The sequence below is a fragment of the Maylandia zebra genome, linkage group LG8 (assembly GCF_041146795.1).
Source record: "Maylandia zebra isolate NMK-2024a linkage group LG8, Mzebra_GT3a, whole genome shotgun sequence".
Taxonomy (NCBI): Eukaryota; Metazoa; Chordata; class Actinopteri; order Cichliformes; family Cichlidae; genus Maylandia; species Maylandia zebra.
Genome location: NC_135174.1, coordinates 267426 through 289024, shown reverse-complemented (window position 1 = coordinate 289024; position 21599 = coordinate 267426). Strand labels below are relative to the sequence as shown.

At 45.1% G+C, this 21599-nt stretch overlaps 1 protein-coding gene across 1 annotated transcript; it reads left to right on the top strand.

Annotated features, from left to right (window-relative positions):
- The first annotated feature begins 4882 nt into the window (after positions 1 to 4882).
- Positions 4883 to 21303, top strand: ipmkb (inositol polyphosphate multikinase b). Its single transcript, XM_004571459.3, has 6 exons — positions 4883 to 6098; positions 10023 to 10108; positions 11825 to 11921; positions 12469 to 12641; positions 17599 to 17680; positions 18171 to 21303. The coding sequence occupies exons 1-6, from the start codon at positions 5867 to 5869 to the stop codon at positions 18923 to 18925; spliced, it is 1425 nt and encodes a 474-aa protein (XP_004571516.1). The 5' UTR covers positions 4883 to 5866; the 3' UTR covers positions 18926 to 21303.
- The last annotated feature ends 296 nt before the right edge of the window (positions 21304 to 21599 follow it).

The following is a 21599-nucleotide window of genomic DNA, read 5'->3' as shown; positions in this document are numbered from 1 at the left end:
ACAGCTTACACTGGAGCAGTTCGCAGTCAAGTGTGAAGGGGTGTATTGAGAATCCAAGCACCTCCAAGTCTGAGGCCATGGCCCACTCTGGGTCAGGGACGAGTTGCTTCCCCAAGTGGAAGAGTATCTCGGAGTCTTGTTGACAAGTGAGGGGAGCAGGAGATTAAGAGGTAGATTGGTGCTGCAGCTGCAGTGGTGCAGACGCTGTACCGGTCGGCCGTGGTGAAGAGAGAGCTGAGCGTAAAAGCGAAGCTCCCGATTTACCGGTCGATCTACGTCCCTACCCTCACCTATCGTAACAAGCTATGAGGAGTGACCAAAAGAACAACACAGTGGATACAAGTGGCGTAAATGAGCTTTGTCTGAAGGGTGGATGGCCTCTTCCTTAGAGACTCTCCGCAGGTTAGTGCACGCTACACTGGTCAGGTTGCAGTACTGTGATAAAGTTTGCAGTAACACTCTATGGCTGTATCCCAATTCAGGGTCTGCAGCCTTAAAGGCCGCATTTCAAGGCCGATTACGTCACAGCGGCGCGCCGAAGGCTGTCCCAATTCAAAGGCTGCTTGAAATGCGGCCCTGAAATGCGTCCTTCATTTCCCTGAATTTTAAGGCTGTGGCAGTGTAGACTTCGTGGTCCCATATATCCCACAATTCATAGCGCGGCAGTCGGTGTGGAGAATTCTGCCGCAGACGGCAGAAGCGGAGCGGCCGAAGAGTAAACTGTGAAAAGTAAGTACTGAATATGATGTCACTTATTTATGTGCAAATGTTTAATAACGAAGAACATTAAACATTACTGTTGGCCACATGTCGGCAAAGTTATGTGACATTAGTGACGTTTGTACTAACTTGGTTTTAAAGCCTTTAAATATACGCCGTTCAATAGCTGAGCTTAATCCTACAGAGAATGATCAAAGCTCATGTAGAAACAAACAAATGAACAAAAGATTTTCTCCTTCATTTCTGTCACACAAAGCTGTATGACACGTTTCCAGCTGTTAGTATCATGGTTGCTAGGCAACCTGGGCAGCGCAACGGAGGCTAGACCGTCCCATTTCACAAGCCTCGCACTTCCGGCCTTAGCGGTCTTTGAGTACGCGGCCCTTGAGGATCGTTGAGGCTGCGTACTTTAAGGCTGCAGACCCTGAATTGGGACACAGCCTATGTTTAACTGGTGCAGAGAAGCTGTAGTGTTCACAGTCACTTCTAGGTTACATCAAGAGTAGCAGACATTAAATCAGTCAATTCCACCTTTATCCTAGCTTTGTACAGTCTGGAGGGGAAAAATCTTCCATAAACATCAGGTAACATTGGCTTTTTTCTTGTTTCTTTTTGGCATTAAAACCATTTTCAGTGGAACTGCATGTGGATCAGGAATGTCAGTGGAAAAGAAACTTTCCTGCCACTGATATTGCCCCCCTAAACAGTTTGAGTATCTACTGCCTCAGCCACCCCCACACCAATTTCAACTATACTGATATAGCACTAGTTCACAGCAGCCATGTCAAGGTGTTTTATGTATCAACCCAGGAATATTAGAGAGAAATCCCATCAATCAGATGATCTATTGTGAGCAGCAGATGGCAAATCTGGGCTGAAAAAGCTCCATTTGCAGTAGATAAAACAGGAGTGTAACCATGCTCAGGGAGGGGCAGCGAGCTGCTGTGATTGGTTGGGTGATAAGGAGAAAGAGAAGACGGAAAAAAGGAGCTTAGTGAGACCAACAACAACAAATATGAACACACCCAAACTAACACCGATGCCGGGAACTCCTCAGAGTGATTAGAAAAGAATTTCTCCCAAATTCATTTTACAGCAGGACAAATGTCCAAACTCAGAGTCTCTGTCACGAACAAGCCGCCGTGCTTTAAGCTTGACAAACATGCGTCCTCTGTAGTTAAATCTAGTTTTGACCAACTACGTCTAATCTCTAAAGCCAAACCAAGTAGGTTTGGGTCTATTACCCCAATTCTCTCTGACCTACGCTGGCTCCCATTAAATATCACATTGATTTTAAAATCTTATTGCTTACTTTTAAAATCATAAATAATACCGTGCCTAGCTATCTTACTGATCTTCTCAGCCTGTATATTCCTAGTAGCGCACTGAGATCATCAGACCAGTTGCTCTTGGTGCAACCTACCGTAGGTCACGGCTGAAGACCAGAGGTGACCGTGCTTTCCCCTCAGTTGCACCTAACCTCTGGAACAACCTCCTACAAGCTGTTTGCACATCTGACTCAATCCAGACTTTGGTTTAGCCTTCCCGGCTATCTAGAGTACGCTTCTTGTAAGTGTACTCTTATGCAAGCCCTTTTCTTCTGTTTTGTTGAACAATGTTTTGTACTGATTTTACTTTATAAGTTTTATTTTGATATCTGCTTATGCTTGGTTAATCAATGCTCTCCACCTGCTAGCTTATTTGCATTTATATTTTGCTACTGCTTTCACTGGACCTCTGGTTTTAAATGTGCTATACAAATAAACTTGTATTGTATTGTAAACCTACAGAGTGGTCATACCAGCATTTTATTTGACTTATTTAACTTTGTTTCTCCATAGAGTTAATTATTAAATTAATTGATTGACCATTTTATAAGACACTGTATTTACTCTCCTCCTGTAGTTTGTGTATGAGTTAAATCTGGGTGCTGCAGAGATCTGACTCCTATCTACATGTTAGAAACAAACGAGTAACTGCATGATGGAGGATCACATTCTTTCGTTTATCAAATCCATTTAATGTGATCCAGCCGCTGCTGTTGAAGAATAAGCCACAGGAAGTGTCAGCAAACACGTCCACCTTCTCATGGATTACCGACTACCTAACAGACAATATGAGAATGTGAGAATCAAATCAAATCAAATCAAATCACTTTTATTGTCACATCACATGTGCAGGTACATTGGTACAGCACATGTGAGTGAAATTCTTGTGTGCGAGCTTCACAAGCAACAGAGTTGTGCAAAATACAATAATGTAAACAAGCAAAATACAAGAATGGCTACATCTGAAAACTAATAAATATATGTAATATATAATAGTATATGCAAAAAAAAAAAAAATTCTGGATGTGTATACTAAATATTTTTCTACGTGTGTGTGTGTGTGTGTGTATACACATATTTTACAATTTAAATAGAGTAAACAATAAATAAAATATATAAAAATATACAGAGTTGAGACATGTGCAGAATGTCTCAACAGGGCAGAGCTCTGTCCTGCCTGTGCAGGGCAGGAGCTCCACAGTGATGTGTGTCTCCACCTACAAGAATGGTGACTGACTTCAGAATGAAGAGGACAAATCGTGTCTATCCTGAGGCAGGATACTGATGTGGCACAATGACAACAGGCTAAAAGGAAGACCAGCACAGAGGCTCTGCTGGGGGAACAGCATCATAGCTGGTGACACCTACAGACAGACTGAAGTGATGGCTATGTGTTCATGTGACTGGCTGCACACTGGAAACATTTGAAGCTGTGGTGGAGAGGAGGTCATTATGCAAGCTTTCGACCACCCTCTGCACCACTTACAGCAGGCAGCAGAGGACCTTCTCTGACAGACTGATGGAGCTCCACTGTGACAAGGACAAATACATTAAATCTTTTATACCTTAAGCAACTCATCTGTTCTCTCCTCCACACAGTTGTCATTTATAAGTTTGCTTTACAAACGTGGACATTACAGCTTGCAGGTGAATCTTCCCCTTTTAGTACAGCTAGCCAAGTAGCAAAGATCCACTTACTGCTAAAGACAGAGAGTGAAAGTGAACATAAAACCCATTGTTGCAGCCAGAGGCAGCGTAAAGGTGATCCCTTAAACTGATGTGTAGTTTTAGTGTCCTTATTTTCCACTGGGTTATCAATTCTGTCACTAGTTAGCTAACATAAGCTAATATAAGTCAACCAACCTGGTGAGGTAACATGTTGTACTTACAGGAGATAAACTTTAAACACTTATTTCTTAAATCCAGCTTCACAGACAGAGTTACATCTATGTCAGTGTTTCAGAGCAGGGCTACATGATGTAAACAAGCCTTTATATGTTTGGTGTTTCATGACTGCACTGTCACAGCTCTGATGACTCTCCACTCCACGTGCATTCTGACTTTCATTCTTCTTCTCTCCAGAGCGTACCTCCACCTCTCTGGACGCTCTTCCACCTCTCCCTACGGATCATGATGTCACCTGCAAACATCATAGTCCACAGAGACGCCTGCCTGACCTAATCTGACAGTCTGTGCAAAGAGGAAGGAGCTCAGAGCAGATCCCAGGTGTGATCCCACCACCACCGTGAACACCTCACCACTGTCTCTCTGGCACCACCCTCACATATATCTCTGCCACTCCTGGCCTCCTCATGCACATCCTTACAGACACAGTGAAGCTCTTTCTGACCTCCTCTATAATAAACACCATATCTGTAGTGCTCTTTCTCAGCATGAAGCCACACTGCTGCTCACTGATCATCACATGTTCAAACTACTTGTTATATGTTTGCTGTGCCCAAATAAAGTGTATCTCATGTCATTACTGACTTATTTAAGCTAAAGGCATATTATTTTATACAGTTCGTTTTCTCTGTCCCATTATGTTCACTTCAGATTTGTTCAGGTTTTATGTGAGTCTGTTTTTTTTATTGTGATTTTGATCTTTTGTACTGTCTTCTTCAAACCACGTTCTAACTATTTTGGGGTTATACAAATACAGTTTATTTTTAGACTCGCAGTAATATCTGATTGTAACCGAAACACTGACACGCTTTTTATATGTAGTCACGTAAGAGTAAAATGTATTTCATGGAAAATGCAAATGAAGGCACGTGCTGTCGTTCGTGGATGAAAATTGATGGTTTTGCGACAGTACTGGCAAGTGTCGCAAACGTGTGGGAGGCTTTGAGCTGCTCGTTACGTAGAGGCTGCCGCCTACACTGACCTGGATATCTGTGGCCGAGGAAGGCTCTGCCGACCTCGTTTCATATCAGTGCTTTAGGACTGCGGCACAGCGCGCGGACCTGTTTGCAGCTGCAGGGCCCTCGTGCTGAAGGCTTTGAACAGCAGCGGTGTGTCCGCGAGGACGGACTGTTAGCAGACTAATGGGCTGGATCGATAACAAGGCCGGGCTGAGGACAGTTATCGTGTCATGTCTGTGTGTCTCTGATCACGCCGCGTGTCCGACTCGCTGCTGCGTGGAACAGGGTCTCTGTGTCGTGCACCTCCGTTTACTCCGACATCAGTATTTACTTCTCTGAAGCAAGGAAGTGGAGCTGGCGGAACTCGGAGAACGTGAGACCGGAAGTTGTGTGACTTGACCGCCATAATAAAAGCCCTAAGAAGTTTTGTTTACGCTTATAAATGGCTTCTGGGGTTAAACAGAGGAGTACAACTGGAACAAAACTACAGCCAACTTGTCATTTGTAAAATAACGTTTAGTCCTTTGCCAGTGCCGTGTATCCCGAATGATCTATCCACGTTGGTCGGCTTTATTTTGGAGTGTGCGAGCGGAAGTCGCCCTTGGCTCTGCGTGCGCTGACACTGGTAGGAAGTGGGATGTGGCCAGGATGTATTTATGCTGCTGTCCGAGATGTGAGAGTCAGTAAATCAGCTCTGCCTTTAGAGCCCGTGTTCCCCGGCGCTCACAGCGGGGGTACGCTCACTGACGCTGCCCGTCAGCGTGGTTCGTGTCAGGGGTCGAAGCAGCGGCCGCAGCCGCTGTGCTGTCCCCGCCTGGACGGCACCGTGCCCGGGAACAGTTTGTTGAATTTGCGCGTGGCTGTAGCCTGAGCTTTACGTAATGACAGCATGTGAATGACACGTTTGGCTTGTGACTTTCTTGCCCAGCACTGCACATCCACGGTTTTAAACACATGTCAAGAACTCAGCCTCAGATGATGATGGAGTCCTCTGTCGCGCTCGGCAGGCTGGAGCTGGCCCACAGCTCCTCCGCGGGTGGGGTGACCTCTCGGCTCCCCGGAGGCGCACCCCCTAAAGAAAAGCCCGGCCAGCCACCCTCAGGGCTCCAGAGCCAGGCTCACCTGAACGGCTGCGTCCCGCTGTCACATCAGGTGGCGGGTCACAAGTATGGAGTGGATAAAGTGGGTAAGTCAGCTGCGGACACGACTCTGATCACCCTGCACTTACAGGTCCTGCCACAGAACCACCTCTGTGCTCGCCTTCGTGTGACTTCATGTTAGCTGGTTATTCAAACGGAGATCTGACTTAATCCTGACAGGTGTTAACGCACCTTTACATGCAGACACTCACTCCTTTGTTTGTCCTCATAGAATCCGCGCTCACCAAAGAAGAGACATCAACTGTTTAGCAGACGTGTGTCTAATGTCCATGTGTGCAAACAGCGAACTTACACACTGGACCTTTTTTCAGTGTTTCCATGATAGGAACACATGTGTCAGTTTCTCTTTGCAGTTCTCTCTGTGCTTTGCAAACGTCGCGCTCTACAGTATCATTTGGAGAGTTCGTTGAAATGCCAAAATTCAGAAAGTTGTCCATCGTCCCGTTTGCTGCAGTGTAGGGGTGAGCGTTATACACTCAAAATTATAGCACAACATTTCAGGAAAACATATTTTCTGTATGTGTGATTAGGGATGGGTATTGATAAGATTTTCACGATTCCGATTCCATTTTCGATTCTGTTTAACGATTCGATTCTTTATCGATTCTCTTTAAAAAAGGAGAACACTAAGGTCGATTAGCTTAGAACTTTGTTTTATATCTTCTCTTTGAACAAGATAGAAATTTAGGAGTAACATGGCCTTACAAACCCAACAGTGAGATCTTAATGATCCAGCCTACGGCTCTTCAATGGGGCGTCCCAGGGTCCCCAGGAAAAAAAAATGTAAAATAATAAAATAAATATTCTTCTGTAGCAATAACAAAGTATAACATAAATTATTCTGTAGCAATTACACAAGAATATCCAGAAATGTCCCTGCCTACAATTAAACACATTCACTTACCGAAAATCATCTGCTGTGGCAAATGGGTGCAAGCCTTTGACCACAAACTTAGACACTGCTCGGTGACATTCGTCTATCCTGGCCTGAAAGGAGACGCTGCCGGTAGACTGCAGCGAGAGCTGCCAGCATCTGAGCCAGACTCTGTCTGTCTCATCATGGTCACTAAATGCACAGTAATGGTTTTGTAATAAGGCAGATCGCGCTAACATAATATGCACTGTTAGCTGATTATTTACCTGCCGCATTAACGGGAGAGGACGTGCAAACGTTACCGCTGCTGCTGGGTTGAGATTCACGAGTCCGGAGCGGAATTAAAAACACGACATTCATTTAAGGTCATCGCGTGTTTTGTGAGCAAATGCTTTTGCATATTCGTAGTGTTTCCTCCCTTAAATGAAACATCCACTTTGCAAGTATTGCAAGTTGCCCTGTTGTCATCCGTTCTCGTAAAGTCTAACCAAACTTTTGAGCGTTTGAGCCGCTTACGCGCCGTGTTTCCTGCCAGGTAAATGACGCTCCGCAACGTGATGACGTCATTCGGGGCGACTGGAATCGATAAGGGAATCGTTTGCAAAAATGGCAAACACTTCCAAGGAACTGAAACAGTGGGAACCGGTTCTCAACAAGAACCGGTTTTCGATACCCATCCCTATGTGTGATACAATGACTGGAGAACACTTTGATGATGGTTGCAGGCAGAAGCATTTATAAGTGTCAGTATCCTCCTTTCCCAGTGACTTACTGTCACCAATGACATATTTCCTAATTTGAAGTATGAATCAAGTTCCCAGCAGGGTCATAGTGCAACAGTAGTGACACAGCGTGAGTCAGCTGTAGACACAAGTGTAGCCTGAGCAGTTTTGTTGTTTTTAGGTGTGCAACTACTGCTGAACACTTCAGCTTGAGCTCGACTCTGAGATACCTGGACTTGTCTTAGTGTTGCCAACACATGGGATTACTTTACCAGTGTTATCAGGGTATGAAAGATGTGTACCTGTAATACTGGAGACACTTTTATATGACACAGTTACAGTCAGACAGAAATGGATAGATTTTGATTAGTTGCCAGCTTCACACGAATCAATATGACTGTTGATAGTATTATTACAAATATATCCAACAGAGTAATTGTAAAGGTGTCCCACAGCCTGTTTCACAGCAATGGTTGTGCAGCGGTCTTTGATCACGTAGGCCACAGGCATCGTACAGCCGCGCTCTGTCCACCTGACGTAGTCGCGTCTTCACAGCTCCATCACTTTGAGATTTTGCTTTAAGAAAGACGTTTTTCATGCAGCTGCACGTCTCTTGTCAGTTCAGCTTCTCTCTGTGTTCCTCATTCATCACTCCATATCTGCTGCTGTGTGGTTTCACAATCACCAAATATTTGAGATTGGCTTCTTGCAGCCTGAAACATTGTGCTTGAGAACCTCCTGCTCTGGATGAGTACTGAGAGTACTTTATTTATTTATTTCCTGTAAATCAGACGTTTATCTGTTTATTGGATTATTATTTAGGTACAAGGGGCAAAATCCCATCACTAGATATCAGTACATTGCAGATTGGCAGTGAGTGTATGCTGTCAGTCTGCTGTTTACCTCAGCTGTCAATATGTGTCCACGTCTGTCTGCCCTGAAGGAGGCTGTAAAACTCTGGAGTCAGTGAAAGTGTCCAGCGACAGCGATACTGAGCACTGCTGTTTTTGCAGCTGTTAGCTGACAGTGGCTCTAACATCACTGGAACTCTCATACGATACGAGTGTATTCAAGCTGTTTGTCAGAGGAAGAGTGTGATTCTCAGGACTCAAGCCTGACATAATGTTAGCTCCGAATCAGATGTTGTTGTTTGGCTGCTCACGTTCAGGTGTGTCGGCTCACATGGATGATTTACTGCCAGTCAGTAACTTGTTAATATGGGGAATAAATGAAGATGTTTACGCAGTGATTATGCTGATCAGGCTGGCTGACTCGGATATTTGTTTTAAACAAATAAACAAACAAACATTTGTGTGTGTGTGTGTGTGTGTGTGTGTGTGTGCGTATGAACCTCTTTAATCTGAATATTGTTGTGCACTGTCAGTGAGGCAGCAGAGTAACATCGGCGTGTTCGGAGGTCGAGCAGGTCAGCTGCTGATCAGGTCGGTGGTTCGATCCCTGGCCCCGCCAGTCTGCATGTCAAGTATCTTTGGGCAAGTTACCAACCTCAAGAACAGAATGAATATTAACAAAGAACACTTAAGCTCCAGCTAACGGGCGTAGAAAAGGACTGCTGCGGCTTTTGACAGTTGTAGAACAAGTTGAGCTTGTATAATCTCCTCCCACTGTGTCTTCAGGCCTCTGCTGCTTCTGTGCTGTTGAAGGTGTTTTTGCAAACGATTCCTCTGCCACTGTCCAGGTTTCAGGTCTGAGCTGCTGTGAACACGAACAACACGAAACAGTCTCCATAAGATTCTTCGTCATGACCGGAAATATGTTTGGTTTAAGTGAGGTTTGCATAGACTGTACCACGTGACACACACCCACTGGCTCTGAATTCCCTGAATGCCCTGCCCTATTCTCACAAGCCGACTTAATTGTAGTGAGCCGGAGGGTTAAAAGGACACGTTTGACTGGATGTTTGCATTCTGAATACGTTTTCTTGGCCTGTGTGAAATAGCAGGTCTGTGCACATTTTCTTGATGGTGGTTATTTTCCTCTGTGCAGGAAACAGCCCGTCATTGTCCAAACACAACACATTCCCACCAATAAAATACCAGCAAACTGTAAGAGACTGTGTTTGTGACGTGTCAGAGAGCTCGTATTTGTCATGTGTGTAAATGTGGTGAATCATTAAGTGTTGTACTTTATTTTTCCTCTCTGTGCGTTTCTGTCAAACCTTTGATTTAAGAACTTTATCATAAAGCTCAGTGCTGAATGAATTGTTTATGGTTAAACTGTTAAGGTGTCTTTAAACCGTCGTCTTACTGTGCAGCACCTGGAGCCATCGGCCTTTCACACAGATTATTTTTGTAAGTTTCCACTTTCAGTGCCGTCTTTTGTGTTTCTTGCAGGTATTTTGCAGCATCCAGATGGAACAGTCCTCAAACAGCTTCAGCCTCCACCCAGAGGTCCACGAGAGATGCAGTTTTACAGCATGGTACACACACACACACACACACACACACTCTGTACCGGGTCACATGGTCTCTTTGAAAATGGCCCAAAAAATAAAAACAACATTTATGTCTCAAAATATTGTTTTTAAACTTTGTGTGCTATGCTTTCAAAATAAAACTGGGATATTTTAAGGAGATTAGCAGTAAACATGTTTCTGGTGATAAAGTTAACAGACTTATAAATGCTGCTGAGTAAGTACATGAAGGGCATTAACAGCCTTGTTTTGCACCTCTGCTGTCACAGAGGACGCAGGTTTACAGCGTGAGTCACAGACGAGCACCAGAGTAGCCTGGGCAGTTTTTTGTTTGCTTGGTTTTTTCCCTCCTATATTTCAAGTGTAACTTAGGCTACGTTCACACTGCAGGTCTTGATGCTCAATTCCGATTTTTTGATCAAATCCGATGTTTTTGTCTGCTCGTTCACAGTACAAATAAAATGTGACAGCAAACGCGCTCTAGTGTGAACGCTCAAGCGCCCGCATGCGCAAAAGAAGACGTCACACACAGCGCGCTCTGTTTAGACCCAGAGCAACAGCATTGTTTGACTGATGGCCTTAATATAAAGACTTCGGACTTCACGTTTCCCAGTTTTTGCTTTAAGTTATTTTGTTATTGACATAATAATGTAGATAACCTAATAATGATCCTTGTTGCTGTTTCAGAGGAGCGCTGCTTCAAAGGATAGCTGCAGATTTCTGTCAGAATCTGCAGATTATACAGAACAAATAAAATGTTCACGTTGTTCCCAACAGTTTCACTGGAGGGCCAGGAAGCGTTCACGATGTCTTCTCCGGCGCTGATAGTTGGCGTCTGTCTTGCGTCAGTGACGTAAAAGACGGATTTAATGCGACGTGACCATCAAGCAGCAGTCGCTTTCTAAAACATCAGATATGCGTCTGATTCAGCACCACATACGAAAGTGACCCAGATCGGATTTGAAAATATCGGATTTGTGCCGTTCACACTGTCACCATGATGGATATGAGTCGCAGAGGGTCAGAAAAGTCTGATTTGATGCGCTTTCACCTGCAGTGTGAACGTAGCCTTTATGACTTCACACTTGAACTCAACCTTGTGACCTTCAGAAGCTGCACGATGCTGTCTCACAATAAAGCTGAAATATGTTCTACCCAGGCTGTTGGATCTCGGGTGGAGCTGTTTAACCAGCTGCTTAAAGTTCCCCCGGGGTCACCGGGTCAGATGTAGCTCGTGGTCAGTTGAGCCGGTGTTGGATGGATGAAGAATTATCAGTACAGGCAGCCACAGTGAGCTGCTTCACTGTTTTCTTTAGAGCTGTGTCAGGACGGAGTCTGAGGCTAACGTGTGGCTGTCGTTTGACGGGATCCCAGCAGCAGGCCCACACTGACCAGCATCGCTCCCAGTTTCCAAAACTTTACTGAGCTCAGGAGGCAGTGTCATCAAACACATGCTTGCTCTCTGTTTTTTAAACAGTCCCAGTATCAACAGATGTAGCCACCCTTTGCTTCCAGTACACTGACCTCTTTGCACTTACTATAAAGAGCCTGAATATTATTTTCGTCGTGGGAGGCACTAATACCAAAGAAGATTGTTCAGTTCTTTGCTGCACCGTCTTCCTTTTCTTCATGCCGTCCTGAGAGATGATTTTAGTTACTGTAAAAGCTTTGGCAGGTACTTATTCACATAGAGATAAACCATCGTATGGCATTCTGTCCTAGGTTTATGCAGAGGACTGCTGCGATCCCTGTCTTCTCGAGCTCCAGACTTATCTGCCCAGATACTACGGCACCTGGTCCTCTCCTGACAGGCCCAACGGTAAGGCCGTACTGTGGCATCACACAGACAACAGCTAGCATTAGCCGCTACGGACAAAAGACAAAAAAAGCTAATAGTGAGCTTAACCGTCTCCTCTCTGCACACACTGTTTACCTGCGTGTAAGCAAAGATGTCTCAGATCAGCAAACAGAAACCTGAGAGCTTCGGACCCAGTGTACGCTGGGACCTCCAGCTCCAAATACCAGTACAGACACTGACATTTTACTGTAACAGGAAACGGTCAGTCTTTCAGTAAGGATCTGTAGCTGTCCGCAGAGTCAAAGAGAAAACCACTGTATGTTAGAGCCTCGATGAGAGCTGTGAAAGCTTCAGCACGTGATTCGTGTTCATCCTGGTGCATCCAGATGTGATTGTTGGTGTAGGTGTTGCACTGCGGGTGTGTCTTCATATCATTGTATTCTTACATGAGGTAGATTTTTTAAAATAAAACTCACGCTGATATGCCAACAAGCTCCGTGAACGTTCAGCATTTCACCAACAATCAGACAAAACGAGACAAACTAACAGCTTCTGTTGTGACTGACAGACCTGTACCTGAAGCTGGAGGATGTGACTCGTCACTTCATCAAACCCTGTATCATGGATGTGAAGCTGGGCCAGCGGAGCTATGATCCGTACGCCTCACAGGAGAAACGGGAACAGCAGATCAGAAAATACCCGCTGATGGAGGAGATCGGGTTCCTGGTGCTTGGCTTGAGGGTGAGTTTGAGTCATGGTGCTGTGACAGTAAAAGCACGCACAGGCCTGCAGATCAGTCGGTGTGAAAAGTCCAAATGCAGAGTCTTTGTGTGACGAGCCAAATATCCCCCCGAGTGTTTCTGTAGGAGTTAAGAAGGTGAGTAGAAGGTGCAGTCGAATATCACTGGTAACTGTGTGAGCACCTCTCTGAAAGCAGTTTGTGGAGGAGAAACATCAGCAGTGATCTTAGAGAAGCAACTGTTGCTGCCCATCACTCTGGAAACACCGAGAGAGAACGTTTGGTAATGAGAGGAAACAGCTGCCAGTTGGAGTGGAGGCCCCGGCAAGTTCACCCCAACATCAGTGCACTGCTCCAAAAACCCAAGAGCAACATGGCTGCCATCAGACCTCAGTCAGCATGTTAAATGCTGACATTCATGACAGTGCAGTTGGAAAACGACCAACGCCGCTGTCAGCACGCCGGTGGAGGGAGGACGATGGGCTTGTTCTGCAGGCTGTGGGTCTAATGTGTTGACTGATCTTATGACTCGCACATGTTTCAGTGTCTTTCGTGTCAGAGAAGCTGAAGGTGCTTAGTATGTAAAATGCAACTGTGCATTGACTCGGCTGTAAAAGTTGCATCTTTTTACCAGCACGTTTAGACACCTTTGCTAGTTACATCTGCTAAGACGGCTGCTTGCATGCAAACAAAGAACGTGCATGTAGAAAGGCTGGTGTTGGTTCCAACACAGACTCGCATCTTTATTTTCACAGTATTAGTAAAGCTGATGTCTGCAGGAGGAAATATCTTTGCTGCACAGGGTCACAAATCACTACAATCAGGAAAACGAGTAACGTTTGTCCTGAGAAATGCCGTGGAGTGGACCTGGAAATGGGTTAATCTTTAACCCTGTAATAAATCAGCTGAACAGTGCGTGGCGCTTCCATGTGCATGCACACACAGTCACACCCACTGTCCACACCAAACCAACAGATAAGAGGAACGACAGAGACAGCTTATCTGTTTGAAAGAGAGTCACATAGCGAAACCTTTATCAGGTCGATCAGTTTCCATTACAACTTGTCATCGTCATCATCGCAGTAGGAGTGCTGGTTAGGGCTAGAGTGTGATAGTGATACAGCCAGCGTTGGGCTTCATGCTCACTCTGATACTGTCCTTTGTTTGTCTTTGAACAGATGTTTAAAAGCATTCATCTGAATGTGCCACACCGCTGAGCTCTGACTCCAGGACTGCATTCAGTGTTTCCACACCTCCAGCTTCTTTGCTGTGGTGTGAATGTGTTGATGATCTTTGCAAACTTGTTTTCACTTCTCCTCTTATTGGTGTGATGTGTCTGGGTCAAAGGCCAGAGAGCCATGAAGTGCAAAGGCCGCCAAACAAGTTTCTAGTGAAGAGCCCACTTGTTCTGTGTCTGGGGCTAATCTGAGGTGAGCATAAAGTACAGAGGCTCATGTAGACTGAACTAATGGTGACACGAAGGTTGGATTTTGGGGCTTTTCCCCAAACTTTCTATTTAGCACCCTTTAACCCTGTAACACCAGCTCTGTCACATTAGATACATTTTCTCCCCTTTGCTTCTGTCTGTTTAAGATCAAATGTAGCAAAAATGAGACGCACACACATACAGAGATGTAAAAAAATGAAATCCCTGTGCGTGATCCTCTGCCAGAGGCCTGGGAGCTTTAGGGTCCTGTGCAGTATCTTTGCTGTTTCTAGGACTGCGTCCTTCATGGTGGAGATCTCAGATGTCGTTCCTCGGATCTGTTGAAGGTCTGGTCCTCATCACCCAATGCAGATCTCGGTAACCAGGGCGACATTTGAGCCGCTATGGCTTCAGTTATGTCTCGCTCACAGTGGATACAGACGGCCGGTCGGTTTACAGGGTGAGAGAGGTTGCGGTATGAAAGAGGGGAAGGATACGTGTGATTCAGTGCTGAGACGTCATGAATGTGTTTTGCAGAAATGAGTAATAAGTTTCTAGATGATGTGAAGAGTGTTTAGCATCGACCGATGGGCTGACTGAGCAGCAGCTTTATAGCTCCACACCCTTTGTAAACGGCTCATAAAATGTGATGTCTGCATGTGGACTTTAGCTGAGTGCTCAGTGTTTATCATGTGGTGTCTGCAGAGAAGGCTTCTGTACAGAACAATGGGACACTGCACAGCAAACATGTCCCAGGGAGCCAAAGAAACCTGTTTGTGTTGGTCTAAAGTATGAGGCTACGCATGTTTTACTGAGGTCAGTTAAACAAACATGTTTGCAGTGTCCATGTGAGTGTATGAGTATCACATGCACTGCCATTTATATAGTTCTTTTCTAATATTACTGAACACTGCAAGAGCAGTTTCCATCATACAGCCCAGTTTGATCTTAGGTGGGCCGGACCAGTGAGAAGCTCCACACATAATAGATATTTTTTAATATAAGAAAAAGAATATGTCTCGGTTTATTTTGGTAAGTAAATGAAAGAAATCTGTCAGCACCACTCTTTAGGCTTAAACTGTAAGTAATAAAAGTGTAAACTTTAGATAACATTATTTATGCCCGAACTGGAGATTCATTCTGGAATTACAGAAATCTAATTCCTAATGGCTCTGGTGTAATATGAATGGGGAAGGTCTGGAGTAGGGATACAGATGTTGCTTGAACCCATGTTGGCCCCGCCCACTAATATTCAGGTTGAAATGGGGAACACGGCTAACGAGGAAAGGCAATAAATAATTCACCACAGCTCATTCTCCCAAACGTTAAACTTCGGTTAGAGCAATAACAACAGCGTGTTCACAGGACTGAACGTTGGACTTCATCACCAAACGTCATGTCTGTGTGTAGGTTGTTGTACTGCCCTCTGCTGGTGACAAACACCTTAGTGCAGCTTTAAACCAAACACTGATTATTCAGTAAAAATAAAGTTCTATTGTAAAAGCAAAAAGGTTTAAAAATGCTAATCTGGGAAACATTTTACAATAACATCACACTAGTTACACCGTGTACAGTAGGGCTGCAACGATACACAAAATTCACGGTTTGATATTTTTTCGATACAAAAAAATGTTCGTGCCTTTTTAATTTGTCATTTATTAAAATTATAAATATATATTTTAACTCAAAAGTACAGTTTTTAAATTTAATGTTGCTGAAACAAAGTAATAAAAAAATAAATCTATCTGATCGAGGAATCCCTCATCTTTGGAAAAGAGAGTTTATTACAGAGAAATGTCTCTTTCAAAATAAAAGTTATACTATCCGCTTCTTCTGGGCTATATTCTCAGCAGCATATTAAACATATCAGGTCCCCATAAGGAGAATCCTGTGCTAACGGCTGTCTAAATGACTCGGGTAAAGTTTGTAGCATGCGTGCTTGTTGTCTGCTTCCACTTGTCTTTGCACTAGGATGCTGTCGGAGTAAATGTGCAGTCATATTCGTTGTGTTCCCACTAGTGCTGTCAGCCTTAATCTGAAATGACGTTAACGCCATAACACGGCAAATCTCCGTTAACGAGCTACCACGGATCGCCCCATGCGTGGGCCTGGACGGCCAACACGCTAACGAGCTAACTGCGCTAACATACTAGTTCCCACCCATGTAATTGAGCATTGCGTGGCACATCCAACATACTGTTTTACTTTAGTCCATGACGCGCTTACCTTCAGGGTCATACGTCACATGAAAACCAAAATAATTCCAAACGTCAGATCTGAATGAGGGTGGGGGAGGTTCAATTTGCCATGTTGCAAGGAGCTTAGCTTCTGTCTGCTAGCTTGCCCTGCGCTCAGTGAATCTGCGTTCGACTACTCCGCCTAGGCTGCACTGTCGAGCGCAGATCCACTGAGCGCTCCACACAGACAGCATCGTCAGAAGGAAAGCTGATAAAATAAATTAAAACTTTTGTATTGTTCGATACATATGTGTACCGAACCGAAAGCTCTGTATCGAACGGTTCAATATCCATACGAGTATCGTTGCACCCCTTGTGTACAGTTATCACTGCTGGTAATCGTCACAGTCATAATCATATGAGTGTTTATGAAAGCCATACTATGGAGGAGTAATGCTGTATAAATGATAAATTAAGCTTTTTCTAATACCTTAGTAATGCTAAAGTTAGAGTGCTCTCTATAGACTGATTCTAAATGCTGTAAACATTCATCAGCATTACAGTGGCGCTGTATGCTACTGACAGGAGCGGTGTGGGTCTGCATCATCACGATCTGCTACCATCAGAGGTTAGCGCACTGATCTGAGGGCGTTCCTGTCTACTTCAGTTGTTTACGTAGAGAGGATGCTGCTGTTTGCTGATCACTCTCTTCCTGATGACGGAAACAGAAGACAGCATGTCTTATTATGCTAAAATAAATCTCTGACAGTTGATTCAGTTAGCTTGGCTCTAAATGCATTTTGAGGGTTGTTTTTAATTTGTGGAATCTTTGTCATGGCTGTCTTGATTTTTAGATTGTAGTGAATCCCCTTATAGTTCATGATCATGGGATTGCAGACGTAAAAGGCTCCCAGCATGCATTGCATGGGTTTGTGGACAGAAATGTCAGTCTGAAAGAGCTGCTCAGTGTTTGAGTCGCGGCTCTGAAGCTGTGTCGGTATGTAACTCGGCATTCAGCACATTAACAGAAGCGTCTGAGCTCGAACCACTGCTGCAGAGTTACACGCACGCACACACATTTGTGTAGTTCTGGGCCACTAGGTGGAGGCAGCCTTCAGGTCCCGTTCTCTCATTGGCCCACTGTCTTCAATCAGTTTGAAATCCATCACAAAGTCCTGACCGATCAGGCCTCGTCACAGCTCACAGATGTTGTTGTGCCGTCTCAGCAGGAAGTCCAGGAACATTCTGGTTTGCTGCCAGCTGCTGAATAAGTGACTCTGAGAACAGTGACACTGTGTTTCAAACCAAAACTAATGCAGACGTTTGTTTTAATGTGAGATTTTCTTGTATTCTCAGGTGTACAAGGTGTGCACGGACACTTTCGACTCCTATGATCAGCATTATGGAAGAGGATTGGTTAAGGACACTCTTAAAGATGGTATGTATGTGTGTGAGACTGTATGTTTGATGAAATTTAAACAGGGCCTTTACTCCTCCACGCAGCATGTCCTGAAGCCCATATCATGCTGTAGTTTGTTGAACATGACATTGAATGCTCCTCCACATTCACCCGATCTCAGTGCTGGGATGTGGACGCTGTGTGAGTCTGTGCCAGTCAAAGGCAGGTCTGAAGGAACAAAGGGGCTCCAGCCTGATATTGTTAAACCTCGTTTGTGTCTCTCTCATTTCTTCCTGGAACCTTGTTAAGATTCAAACATGCAAAATAGGATTTTGTACCATTTTTCAGCTGATGTGAAACTTCTGATCGGGCCTGTGTTAGCATGGTGTACATATCAGTGTGCAGCGTGATTACAGTAATGTGTTACAGTGGCACACATAGTGGAGACACAGGCTGCGCTTGAGTTATTGTGTGTTATTGTTATTATTATTGGTGTTATTGTTTTTGAACGTCTTCTCCTGTCCACCAGGCTTGTCTAAATTCTTCCATAATGGAGTTAGCCTGAGGAAGGACGCCGTGGCGGCGAGCATCCGCAGAGTGCAGCGGATCCTTCGCTGGTTCGAGTCCCAGCACCAGCTGACTTTCTATGCCAGCTCCCTTCTGTTTGTCTACGAGGGCCTGCCCTCCTCTGTCTCTTCATCCTCCCTGTCGTCCCTCCTCAGCAGTCCATCCATCAGCCCCACTGTGATGTTAAAAACACCCACGTCTTTGTCATCAGGTGAAGGCGGCACAGAGCGGAAAGCCCGACAGGGAAAGCTGGGGCAAGGAGAGGAAGTGGCCGAGTACAACAACAACAACATCCAGGTGGCAGAGCACTGGGACTACAGCCTGGACGCTGTTTATTCCAATCGCAGGAAAGGTGAGGACGGTCACAGGGGAGACGGTGGTGCTGTGAGCGCCGTGTCTGGAGACGGCGTCTCAGCACCGGGTGAGGAGGACAACTCTGCATGGAAACAGTCGCGTGAGCTGCAACGACCACCTAATGGGAACGGAAACAAATCCCAACTGCAAGAGAAGGATGTGGACAGAGAGGACGGCAGGAGGAGCGGGGAGGAGGCGGAGGACCGAGGAGGCGACGAAACGGAGAGCGGCGCAGGAGACGTGGAGGTCAGGATGATCGACTTTGCTCATGTTTTCCCGAGTGAGAGCCAGGATCACGGCTACATCTACGGCCTGAAGCGCCTGCTGACGGTGCTGGAGCAGATCCTGTGTGATGCAGCGTAGAGCTCGCTCAAACAAACCCCGCCTCCTGCTGAAACGACGAAGCATCATCTCACCTGACTGTGTGTGTGCAGTGGAGGCGACTGGGCAGCTGTGTTCAGCACGACATGCACTAACCAACCCATGAAGGCATTAGGACCTCACACGCCGCGTCTGCAGCTCACTGATGCTCACACAGGGTCACCTGACCTCAGCGATCAGTGGTTTGAGTATCTGATGCCACGGCCAGTGAAACTGTGACGGCACGTAGTGTAAAAAGATGGGAAGGTGTCGACCGTACCTCTGATAACGCTGGCTCTGCGGTGTCTCGCTTTCAAGAGCGAGCTGCAGACCACAGATCCACCCACCACCTCAGTCCTGATGTTTCCGGGCAGCTGTGCAGACGGAGGGATTTTGTTGTTCCTGGATTCACAGGGTCAGGATTGTGGTGACTTCTATGCAGTCTGTCTGTAAACTACCTAAAGCTCCACTGCTCATGCTGACACTTCCTGATCATCTTATCATTCACAGGGCTTAACTGGATTCATTTATGTTTACAGTGTGGCGTCAGATTCCTAAACCAGGGCTGGAAAGCAGACGTGAGTCAGGGATGAGGCGGGCCTGCTCCACCGTTGTTGTTCATACCACTGTCTAAACATGTCTAACTCAGGTATTTACTGTAAGAAACAGCTTAATGTTAGTGCCACCGTGCTCCTCATCCCGTCTCAGCCATGGCTTGTTTGATCTTGGACACGATCGAGCTCATCGATGTCGACCTCGGCGTTGACCAGTCGTCTTTCACCGTGGCTGCTTCTGTCCTCGTAAACGTCGAGCTGCCATATCATCCTTCCAGACGCCCGTCTGCTTTTCTCTACATTTGGATTTGTCGTGATGACTCCAGTGCCATTGTTCTGTTGTTAGCTTAGGTCAGTGATTTTAAGTTGATCGTGTGAGGAATTCATTTCTAACTGGGTAACAATTGGAAAATCAGCCATTATAACTGTGAAGGGATCGTGTGTGTGTGTGTGTGTGTGGCTGGCTGGCTGGCTGGCTGGCTGGTAGAAGGGACGTGCTGCACTGATTAATACACGATGTGCTTGTGGTATAAGCTGAGATGATTCCCTAAGGATAGTTTTAAGATTGTAGGAAAAAGCTCTGTGCGTGATCCCAACTCGTTCTTACACGACTCTCAGCTGAGGGCAGCTTTGTGTTTGTTAGTGCTTTGGTAGGATGGAGCCTGCTGCAGACGACTGTATCACACCAAGTTCAGGCCCCAAAGCTGCTCCGGGTTTTCTTGCAGTCCTTGGTCTTGGTAACGATGCTAATATTAAAAAAGAAAGCTGGAAATAGTGTTTTAGAAATGGTGATGCAGCTCCGGGAACAGGAAGTCCCCGCTGGATGTGGGCGAGAACGAGTAGTAACAGTCGAAGACTGCTTTTCTTAAAAATGTGACCTTTTGTCACGATCTCAAAGTTTATTTAAATTGTCAACGAGTATTTTTTTATCTCTTGTAAATTCAGTGCTGAAATATCTGCTTCCTGTCTTTTATTTTGGAATCTCAGCCCCTCCTGTCTTTGACCTGGAATGGCAATAATCCCCCTGCTGATATAAGGCAGCGTTCTGGAAAAGCGTTCGGCGGTGCTCGTGATTGATGCTGTTGCATTGTGTGAACGCTGTGACGCTGAGACCGTCTCGCCTCGGCACCATAACTCCAGCTGAATCACATGACATAAGGAAAATCTCAAAATCCTGATGTTTTGTAAATGAAACTGATGAAATGTGTTTGAACTGTAATGTGAACCAAAAGCAAAGGTTGACACTTTTCTCTGACTTTGCTTCTTTTTTATAATTTCCATTGATTTTAGGTTAATCTCTTAAAGGATGTTTACGGGAATTTTTTTTTAAGCGCTGCCTTATTTTCTGGTAACACATCTGGATCATGATCATTGTGGCAGCTTGTGACTCTGGGCCTGCTGTGTCGTGGCTAACTAACAGAAGGGCATTGCTTAATCGTTAACCGAGTCAGGGCGTGTCCCTGGGCCCGGCGTCTCGGTGCAGGCAGGCAGCTTTACCAACATCACGTCCGCTTTGTTCCCAACATGAACCTGATGACACCAGCGTGTTGGTCTGCTAACACTGGTCACAGGTTTGTGACATTTCTCATCTTATTCCTGCTTCACTTTACAGCCAATCAGATGAAGCATATCATATTGTCTCTGTCGTTGTTGTTGTTTTCTTCCTTCACTCATTTGTGCATCGATCTCTTACAGTACTTTAGGTGCAAACTGAAAAAGTCCGAATCACTGACTAAATTGTAACAACAATCTGCCTAATTACCCAAATTTATTCATTTGCATCTCAACTGTAATATAAAGTCAAAGTGAATAAAAACTTTAATCTGCTTTGAGTGCTTGTCTGCTTTTTAAAACAAGACTGCATTGTTCATCTTAAAGAGCTTTACATATGACCTTTGCTCTAACAGGAAGGTAAGATTCAAAATGTTGAAAATAAAGTTGACATATCGAATCAAACTCTCTGTTTAGTGAGTTAGAAGAAGGAAATGTGGATGCAGAGTGCTGTTCTGAATCTCTTCAGGAAAAAGAGCTTCGGTTCAAAGGTTTAATCTGCTCCTGAGCCTCATTTGTTCAGGTATGTTTACATCAGGCTCCAACCATCCTTCAGCCTGGTTTTACTTTTC